We start from the raw sequence: 10,782 nt of genomic DNA, 5'->3' as shown, positions 1-10,782 counted from the left end.
TGGTAGTTATAACAATAATGATGATGATGATATCAACAACAATAATAATAATAATTATAATCATTATCATCATCATATACTCATAACACATCATATAATTGTATACTTTTTCCCTCAAAACGTATTTATTCCTTCCCACTCTCTTTTACTCTTAGACTCAGAGAGAGAGCAGGCAGTAGGGGGTGCCGTTGAGCAAGGGTTTGCCCATCATCATCATCTAGTCCCGGAGCTTTCAGAGTCTCTGCTGAGAGACCTGGCCCGGATTCGCCAGGACTTGTTCTGGATCCGACGGGAGCAGACGCTCCTGGGCATGTGGAGAGAGGTGGGCTGCAGTGTGGACCGGGGCTACATCTACCTGCACTGTCTGGTGCTGCTGGTAGGGGGCGCTGCACTGCTGGCGGAGTGGAACAAGCATGTGTAGCAAAACAAACCACTGTTGTTCTTTGGTCCTCAAGGCCACCACTACAAACAAATGTGAATAAGCTGGACTGCTACAATAACAAAAAAAAAAACTACAATTCACCTAGTTATCTGAACAGGGTAGAGACAGGCATGCATGAAATGGTGGCTACTGTTGTGTGTGTTAAGTACAACTTTGAACCTCTTGGCCAAAAAGTACTAGCATGACTTTGATCAATGTAGGTGAGATGTCGTTAACCATTTTGATTGTCTAAGCTCACAACAAGTGAAAATCACAACAACAACTTTGGACCATGATGCCATCAAAGACTAGTCTGGCCCTGCTAGATGTCTGAATAATAGCACTGTCTTGCTGTCATGCAACAATGGTAGTTGCTTTAATGTTTTCAGTAAACCATGTGGGTCCCCCCTTTCGGTCATCTGATGTTTGGTTTTGGTCATACTCTTGACACATAATTCACATAAACAAACAACTTGCAAAACATTTGTATTCATTTTATATTTGATTTAGTCAGTGATATACATTTCTGACAAAGTGACGTAAGGAATACAAACAATTGAACCCCAAAAACATTCGAAAACACTACAAATATAGAAAAAAAATACCTGAACATCAGGGAGATAAACTGGTCAAATTAAAGGATTTTTGTACATGATCTTATAAAAATATTGAAAATGCAGTCTTGCATACATAAAAAAATAAAAGCCTGCAAAAATACATCCTGACTATGCTAAGGCCAAAGTAAGTAATAATCCTCTTATGCCAAGTGAATCAACCGTGATTGCGGCATAACAAAGCATCTTACAAATCACTAGCCTTTCTCTTGGTAGGTTTTTTGGGTTGGCATATGTTAACACTCTTCGAAACCTCAAACCCTGGGTAGAGTGGTTCGTCAAATGTCCCATGGAACGTGTGCAGGTGGGAAAGAGCTCCGGAGGAGACACTGTAGAAGGACAGGGTTCCGCCTTGCCAGTCCAAGAACACTCCTAGTCGCCCAGAGTGGGAGCGATGTGTCGGTATGTGTTTGGTCTCGTTCTTGTGTTTGGCGAGGAACTCAGAGAGATAGCATTCAAGACTCCAGGACTTGTCGTTGCATCCGAGCCTGCTCTCGTCCAGTCCATCCCTGCTAATGCTCTTGTATGCAACACCAATCGAGGCCCGTCCATTCCAGTCGATTTCCCAGTAAGCCTTTCCAGTCAGTCCTTCACTGCAGAGGAACTGCTGACAGTGCTTGAATCGCTCTGGGCAATCAGGGTGTTTCTGGTCTGATTTGTCCACGTTGACTTTTTTGTTCTTCCACGATAGCTTTCTGTGGGCTGTGTTTGGGTTTAAAGTGATTTCGCAGGCATCTGAGAAAGTAAATGTCAGTTGAAAGTTATTCTCAGTTGTTTATTCGGGTTAACCTGAGGTTAGTATATCTTGCTAAAGTTAAGATTAGCGGCCACAGAAAAGATTTCACAGAAAATATGCAAACAGTGAATTGTGATTGGCTGCCCAGTGTTTACATGGAATAATGATAAATTCAATGTCATAATAATGGATGTTTCCCAAAGACCATCAAATGTTATTATTCACTGTGTTAAGAAAAGAAACATGAATTGTTATGTCACTCACATTCCCTTAATCCAGACTTCAACCAGTACTCTGCCTCATCATCAAAACTATAAGAGAAAAACAGAAAAAACAGGTTAAATGTAATGTTTTTTCTTCAGTAATTTTGTCCTCACTCTGGATAACTCTGGTTACCTAGCAAAGAGCCTTTGTGGTCAAAATTGCTTACAGACAACTGGAGTGGTACTGCAGATGTATTCACGATACCGGGATCACTGTTACAATTATTACAATCAGTAACAAACTCAAACTCCTCTGGGCATAGTCACATCTTATAGTTTTACAGCCTCCTCCTCAGGCCTCTTACAATGTAGTCACCTGGCATTCACCAGATATAAGACTATTTACATAGGACCCACTTAACCCCAAGCCTTGGGTGACTCTCTTAGCTCATAAAAACATTTTACAACAGGTCAGACAGAACACATAGCCAACTCAGTTACCAATTAAATTCAAGTTATCCTATGGAATACTATACTAACCTAATTAATTAAGGCGAGACATGGCAGGTGAATAGGGTAAAAAATGTAAATACAAGAGATCACCATGAAACTTTACCAGTTGACTACATACATCATTACAAGAAAAAAATGTATTACAAGTTTTTGAATTTTGCATATTTAATGATGCTAATTAGGCTGGATCTCATTTAATATGCACGTTTTTGCATATATTTCAGGTACATGAATCTTAAACTGTGATAAAGCCAGGACCAAAATTCTTTTTTTATTTTGTTTATATATCAAATGACAAAAAATACTCAGATGGATTTTAGGATATCTGCTTTTATGACCTGGGAAATCAAAATATACTATCCGTGGCCTTAAAAACCCTATTTTCGCCATGATTTCCAGGTAAAATTACCCATAAATCTGGCCAGGAACAATTTATAAATAAATCCATCTGTAGATGTCTTCATAACAATGCTATGTGTGAAACTGGGAAGTGTGGTGTACCTAGGTTCTACATAGGCTGAGAAATGTGTACCTAAAAATGAAAAAACACTCATTTTGAGAAAACCGCATTTAAAGACAACACGTGGGGCACTGAGCGAATCACGTTAGCAGAAAAGCGCCGTCAGCCAATGAATCCCTTCAGAAAGTCAGGATTGGTTGCTGAAAAGAAAGGAAATGCCCATATTTGGATTACACAGCCTTCTGACCGAGGCTCATAGCGTTAAAGTCATTCCAGACATGACAGATGTCGTGTAAAAAGACGAAACGTGAACGTGGTTCAAGGGAGAATTCTTGGTAAAGTTAGGAGAAAATGGATGCCACGGCTGAACTAAATGCAGTGAAACAGACACTTAAATGTGTAATTTTGACGTTTTCTTTATGGTAGTATGAAAGATAACAAGTTAAAGAGGCAAACTAGCCCAAAATCTCAAATTTGACCAGGGCATGAAAAAATCGATATTTCACCTGCCGTGTCTCGCCTTAAATGAGAAACATATACATTGTATCCAACACCTTCTAGCCCAAACAAATTGGCTTGCCTAATTGTACACCGTTGTTTCTTCAGTAATTTAGAGAGTTTGGCCTTTCCGTCGACCCCTGGGTAGTTCCGACTCAGGTCGAGCTCTCTCAGGTAAGAAGGGCTGGAACGAAGAGCAGAGGCCAGTGCTTCACAGCCAATCCTTGTGACGCCACAGCAAGATAATCTAGGCAGATAGATGAAAAGAGAGAGAGGAAGAAAGACACAGACAACATGACTGTGTGTGTGAGAGTGTGTGAGAGGAGTGAAGAGGACTGGTATTTAGCAGCTGCTTTAATCCAAAGTGACATACAGACCAGATTGCTATTACAAATGATTGTGCATCAGTGTGAGTGGTATGGTGTGGTCAAAAGTAATGTTTTGTAAAAATAGTTAAGAAAGGCTTTTTTTATAATTTGAACAAAGTGAGTAATTATATTGAATGTGTTGATTAAAACATTACTTTAATAAGTTTCTCAATCCAATTTCTTAACAGTTCTCCGTTTATGTTTTTTTTGTATAATAACAAGATATGTCTAGAGCTGTTGGAAGGTGCCCATATGTTAGCTGTTAATGGGCCTAGGCTACCTATTTATTGCAGTATTGGTTTATTTAACTTGACTGGTGTCAAATCCCTAGTCAGTCAGCTGTCCAGGCTGTGAGATAGCTCTGAACAGAGAATATAACATTTATGCATTCATTTCATTCATTCAACTTTTATTTAATTTTGGGAATTCATTGAGGGTAGCCCTCATTCTCAATGATACCAAGACAACATGAGCATTATTGATCTCCAAAGTTTTTGTGCTACAATCTATATATCCCCTAGCCTAGCATTTGGACATTGCTTGTTACTTGCATTCGAAATGACTGAAGTTAGCTAAGCAACTCTATGTTCTTTGAACAAAGCCGAGATGTCACTCTCATACTCACTTCGACTGATTAACTCAGGAGAATCAGTGTCAAAAAAGAAGGGGCAATAGGTGGAAAATATGAAGCATCTGGCTTCTGTAAACAGGGTGTGCTCATCTCATAATTTTCAATATTAAAATATTATTATGTAGACTACTCAATATTGGACTGTAGTCTACACAATATTGGTGTAAAACCTACTCAATATTGGTAAGGTACTCAAAGGTAAGTTCATCGGTGTATCCCTTGTAAATGCCAGTTGTGTATTAATTACATTTATTTCAAGTATGAAGTAAGGTGTAGGATGTATGCAATATTTTATACTAAGGGAAATGTTGCTCAACCCTTACCTCAGTTTACCCAGTTTGCAGTTTGTACTCTTCAGTCCAGCACAGAGAATTTTCACCCCTGAATCCTGAAGATCGTTGTCACTGAGGTCCAACTCTCTCAGTGCTGAGTTTTCAGACTGTAATGCTGAGGCCACGATGTCACAGGAGTTCTCTGAGAGTTTACAGCCAACAAGACTGTTAAATAAAAAAAGAAAAATTAAATTTCACATGAATATGCTTGTTGTTTAGAACATTAGTTTTTTAACAATTTCCACTTCTGATTGAATGTTTTTTTTGGACCCGGTAGAAACATTTCAATTTCCTGAAACCACTCACATAGCCTTACTGCAGCTTTTCACTGCCGGAACCAGCCTCTTGCGTCCCTCGTCAGATGTGTTGTACTTCCTCAGGTCAAACTCGTCCTGCACCTCATCAGATAACTGAAGCATGTAGGCTAGTGCAGAGCAGTGTGCAAGTGACAACTTTTTGTCAGAGCCTTTCTCTGAATTCAAAAATCCTTGGACTTCTACATGGACAGAGCAGTCGTTCATTTCACTGAGGCAATGGAAGAGGTTCATGCAACGTTCTGCTGAAATATTCCTCCGCTGCATTCTTTTTAGGTTGCCGATTATTTTTCTCATAGTCTCTGAATCTGACTCTACATTGGGCAGCAGACCGCCTAAAAGTCTTTGATTGGTCTCCAGTGAGATGCCATGAAGAAAGCGGACAAACAGGTCTAAGTGTCCATTTTTACTGTCCAGTGCTTTGTTGACTGCAATTTTCAGCAGGTCCTCCAGTCCGAGATGCTCAGGCACAGTTTTTGTCCTCTCAGCCAGGAAGGTCTTGATGGGGTTCAGCTTCTTGCTTATATAGCAGTGAAATACATAGAAAGCAGCAAGAAACTCCTGGATGCTCAGATGCACAAAGCAGTAGGTCTTCTCATGGAAGGTGTTTAGATAACAGTCAGGTTCTACCTTCAAGATCTCTGTGCACATCCCAGAGACAAGGGAATCATTTGCGTCAATTCCACATTCCTGAAGGTCCTCTTCAGAAAAAATAAGTCTGGCCTTGAGCAGCTGTTTAAAAGCCAGCTGAGCAACTTTCATAATGACTTCTCTATTACACTCAAGAAGTTTCTGCCTGCTCATTTCATATGCACCATGGATCTTCTGGTGTGTCCGGTCTGCCTGAATGAGCAAGAAGTGGCAATACATGCTGGTAAGGGTTTTGGGAATTTCCTTGTAGTCACCCCGACTAAGCATGTTCTGAAAAACGGTTGCCGCGATCCAGCAAAACAGAGGGATATGGCACATGATATAGAGGACCCGAGATGACTTGATGTGCGAGATGAGGTTGTTGGCAAGGTCAGGGATGCTGATCCTCTTGCGGAAATATTCCTCCTTCTGTGGGTCATTGAAACCTCGGACTTCAGTAACTTGGTCGATGTGCTTAGACAGGGCCCGGGTGACAGCTGCTGGTCGTGAGGTTATCCAAAGGAGAGCGGAGTCCATCAGTTTCCCTCTAATGAGGCTTGTGATCAGGACGTCCACTGTGGTGTGCTTGTTCATGTCTGCTACTGGCTTCTTGGAAAAGTCCAACTGAAACCTGCTTTCATCCAGGCCATCGAGGATGAAGACAGTTTCATTGCTGTTGTAGATCTTTGGATCCGTAAGCTTATCAAGTTCTTGGTGGAACTCGATGAGAAGTGTGTGAAAACTATATTCTTCTTTCAGTAAACTGAGCTCCCGAAAGGGTAAGAGCAACATGAGCTTTATGTTGACATTGGCTTTGCCCTCCACCCAGTCAAGAACAAACTTATGCACACTAACGGTTTTCCCTATGCCAGCGTTTCCTTTGGTTAGCACAGCCCTGATGGGTACATCTTGTTTAAAGATATTGTTGCACTCAATTTCCTTACCATCTGGTTGAACCTTGGCAGCTGAATCTATCTGGCATATCTCATGCTCATTAACAACACTAGCCTCTCCCTCTGTGATGTAGACTTTTGTGTAGATTTGGTTTAAGAGTTTCTTCTCTCGATTAGTTTCATTACCCTCCACGATATGTTGTACTTGTCTCTTCAGTCTCGCCTTGACGTCTTCCAAAATGCTCTCAAAGACACATGCAGAATCCACATTAGCATCTGTAACAGAATTAAAAATAAATAAAAACATACACAAAGGAGTATATAATTCACTCTAAAGCACATGGTGCTTGTTACAACTTCAAAATATGACCATGAACACCCATTAATTGAAGACATAAAAGCATTTATTTACCCTCTTTTCTGTTGCCCATCAGGTTATTGAATGTAACAGGCCCAATAATCTTGCAGTTCGTAAGTTGTGGTGCATTGAGAAGACCCCCATTGTCGGCTCGTAATTCAAAATTGACATTCCTTGGGATGGAAAAGAAAGGTCCAGGTTGATTCTCTCCTGCAAGGGTGGAACACATGAAATTAGAAAAAATACAGAGCATAGTGGGCACTGTTCCTGTGTGCTCTGACTAATAATGCTTATCCCTTAAAATAATATATACTTAAGCATTATAGCACGAGTGGGAGTGGGGTAGGTAAGGGATAATCCCACGGGTGGTGTTCGGCCGTAGCCGCCGAGGCCAATTGTTCTATAAATATAAATATATATATAATTATAACACGGTAGATAAAATCAAGCATTCTGATTGGTTGAGAGTGAGTCATGGGGTGTACTTTATTGAGCAATAATGTACTGTACGACCTGTTTACATTAACCTGAGCGTTCCATATCAGTGCGCACTTAAAATAACAGTAGATTCGAAATCGAACCAAGATGGTGGCGTCTTGGGAGCTTGTTAGTGGGAAAATATTTTATGTGAATTAAGCTATCTACACAACTTTTTATACGTCTATATTGACTCGGTTAGTTGTTAATAATTGAATGAAGCTCTCAAATATTATTTGTAGGTTGCTGCTAACGCTTAGACCAAAAATCCATTGAAACACATAGTAGCTAGCTAGCCTCGCTGCTAATAAGTATAACGTTAGCATGCTGATATGCTCTCACATGCCCCCCTCATTGAGGCAGATGTACGGTTTGCCTCCAGTCTCTGGGCTTTTTCACTGCCGTTTTATGTAAGGTCAGCAATTCTAAATAGGTTCTACACATACGTGAAATACATTCCCTATGTAATGGATTGAGAGCAACGCTCCCAGCATTACTCCATAGCAAATTACTTAGTTGTCATTTCAAGCTTGCTGGAGAAGGCACTAGCAGAGAGCAACAGTGGTCGGAAGCAATATCATCAGAGACGAAGGGGACATGATAAACGTTTTCCACGGATGCACAATTAGTGGCGATATCCAAATCAATATAGGCTCAACAAATATTAAGTTAAAAGTGTCCCATTGTCGTTTTTGTTATTTTAATGGCAACTTTATAAAATGAGCAATATGAATTAATGAGATTGTGCGAGAACAATGTCGATCTCCTAGCTAATCATCAACAAACTTTTGGTGCTAGGCTAGCAGACACGATGTTCCCAATGCTGTTTGTCTGTTGCATAGCAACAGCCACACAATGGGGAACTATTTTCTGTAGGCTACTGAAATGCGATACACAGTCGGGCCTAACACCACCCTTGAACAGTACATTATTGACGATATAGTACTGCCTCTCAAACCATATTGCTTAAATAAAATGCACTTTAATTAAATTGAATGTATTAACTCCATTCATGTTCAACGTGACACATGGCATTGCTGGGAATGTCCATATTTTTTTATTTCTTTGCAAACGTAAACAAGTTAGGAGTTTGCTTGGTTCAATCAACCGTCTGAATTCACCTGCAATACAGTGCGTTACACAAAAAGTTACATTTCTATAGAATACTTTTTTGTTCCGATCATATGTTGAGACAACTACAAACACTGGTCGGTCAAAATGATTCGGCCTGGCCCTTCCTCTGTATTGCAGACGTCTGTTAACTGTGCAATAAAGTCCAAATCAAATTGCACTTGAGGGGCAGTAGTAGACTATTAGATCACTACGGGTCTGAAGTGTACCTTCAACTTACACACACACACAGACACAAACACACACGGGCACACACAAAGCATGGCAGTGTTTGGTCTGAAAGGCATGGATACACACCTTCAGAGGTGGGGGTTTATGCCCCCCCACCCACACACGCATGCCTGCATGCATGCACACACACACGCACACACATGCATGCACACACACACAAAACCTGTAACAAATCTGACATGTGGCTTTGCCTCCTGAACAGATTTTGTATCTGAGTGTTTATTTCAGCAGTACTAATGTGCTGTCTATAACCCCCTCTTAGCTATGGCCTGGGTCTCCAGTTTGTATGTGTGTGTGTGTGTGCGTGTGTGTGTGTGTGTGTGTGTGTGTGTGTGTGTGTGTGTGTCTGTGTCTGTGTGTGTGTGTGTAAGTTGAAGGTGACAGGGCCTTTAATGGCGCAGCTGGTCACTGTTGGGGCGTTCAGCATACCTCCAGAGTGAGCAGTGGCGTTCACGTTCACGTTCACCCCTCCAGCCCCTACGGCCAGACCTCGGGAGTACTTCTGTTCTCCCACTAAGAGAGAGAGAGAGAGAGAGAGAGAGAGAGAGAGAGAGAGAGAGAGTGAGAGACAGAGAGAGAGAAAGAGAGATAGAGAGAAAGTGAGTGGGGAGAGATAGAGAGAGAGAGGATCATAAAAAGGGGAAAGGGGGAAGATGGTAAAAAGAGAGATGGACAAAGAGGGGGGCAGAGAGAATGTGAGAGAGATGAAATGAATGGGGGACAGAGAACGAGATACATTGAAAAAAGTAAGAGGAGGAAGAGACATGAAGATGAAATGAGTGAGAGAGAAAGAGAAGTGAGAAAGAAATGGAGGAGAAAAAGATGAAATAAAACAGAAAGTAAGCAGAGATAGAGAGAGAGAGAGAGAGAGAGGGAGAGAGAGAGAAGGAGAGAAAGTGTGTTAGGAGAAACAGAAATGCTGAAAATACACGATTCTTCCTACATGCAAAAACAGGTACCTCATCATAGACTGTGAGCTACACACTTACATTCTTCCAGATCTCTCTCCAAGTCTATGGCCAACTGGTTGTTGTTCATCTTCTTCAAGATGGTCAACATGACATCCCCAGCTCCCATGCTGTACACCTGCACCATCAAGTCCACAGTGTCATCTGTGTCGGCCTTCTCCAGATTCCCCCATGCGATCTGGCCCCGTTCCCGAAGGTAGTGATTAAACCTCTTAAAGTCGGCCTGCCCGAGGTTGTCCAGAGTTTTCCTCAGCACTTCCTTCAGGTCTGCGGCCATTGTGGGAACTGGATGCATGAGGTCAGGCTGGGCCAGCTTGTTGGGAGGTTTGTGGAAAATATGGTATGTAAGATCATAAAAGGTCTTTGTTAAAAACAGTTCTATTTCAGTTACATTTTATTGTATTTGTGTGTGTGAGACAACAAAATATATGATTGAGAAATGAAAAACCAACAAACATCACTCTGCCTACGTAACAGTAGTCGTAGTTGTACAATTTTGTATGAGTAATAAAGGACATGTCACACCTCTGTTTATCTCTCTTCACTGATTTAAGCTCTGATGCTCCACTAGACAGTAGCCACCCCCTCAACAACACCCTCCTATCTAAAAGTCCAAATGTCTCAAGCTGTCAGTGGTGCCACTGTGGGGGGATGAGTTCCCCAGCTCCACACACACCGCAGCATCACTTTCGAAGCAGCTGAAGACCCAACACTTCTCTCACATCTTATGCACTTAAACCTTGTTTTTTTCCCTATATCCTATGCAATTGAAACATTTTTCATGGACGTTTTCTATCCATATTTCCTATTAATCTACACTTTGGATAAAAGCAAATGCTTAATAACTTAATGTAAATGTCCAAAAGATACGACAAAATAAATATTCCCTCAAGCTGTCAGTGGTGCCACTGTGGGGGGATGAGTTCCCCAGCTCCACACACCGCAGCATCACTTCCAAAGCAGCTGAAGACCCAACACTTCTCTAACATCTTATGCCCTTAAAC

The 10,782-nt window shown here is 41.3% G+C and overlaps 1 protein-coding gene across 1 annotated transcript; it reads right to left on the bottom strand.

Moving 5' to 3' along the window:
* Nucleotides 1–1,132: 1,132 nt before the first annotated feature.
* Nucleotides 1,133–10,055, bottom strand: LOC308368195 (NLR family CARD domain-containing protein 3-like; the record flags this gene model as incomplete). Its single annotated transcript, XM_080842303.1, has 8 exons — nt 1,133–1,770; nt 2,036–2,082; nt 3,528–3,692; nt 4,768–4,941; nt 5,083–6,889; nt 7,026–7,181; nt 9,240–9,323; nt 9,800–10,055. The coding sequence occupies 8 exons, from the start codon at nt 10,053–10,055 to the stop codon at nt 1,223–1,225; spliced, it is 3,237 nt and encodes a 1,078-aa protein (XP_080698429.1). The 3' UTR covers nt 1,133–1,222.
* Nucleotides 10,056–10,782: the final 727 nt, after the last annotated feature.

Source organism: Sprattus sprattus, assembly GCF_963457725.1.
Source record: "Sprattus sprattus genome assembly, chromosome: 1".
Classification (NCBI taxonomy): domain Eukaryota; kingdom Metazoa; phylum Chordata; class Actinopteri; order Clupeiformes; family Clupeidae; genus Sprattus; species Sprattus sprattus.
The sequence above is the reverse complement of the archived record's forward strand: the minus strand, read 5'-3'. Positions and strand labels throughout refer to the sequence as shown.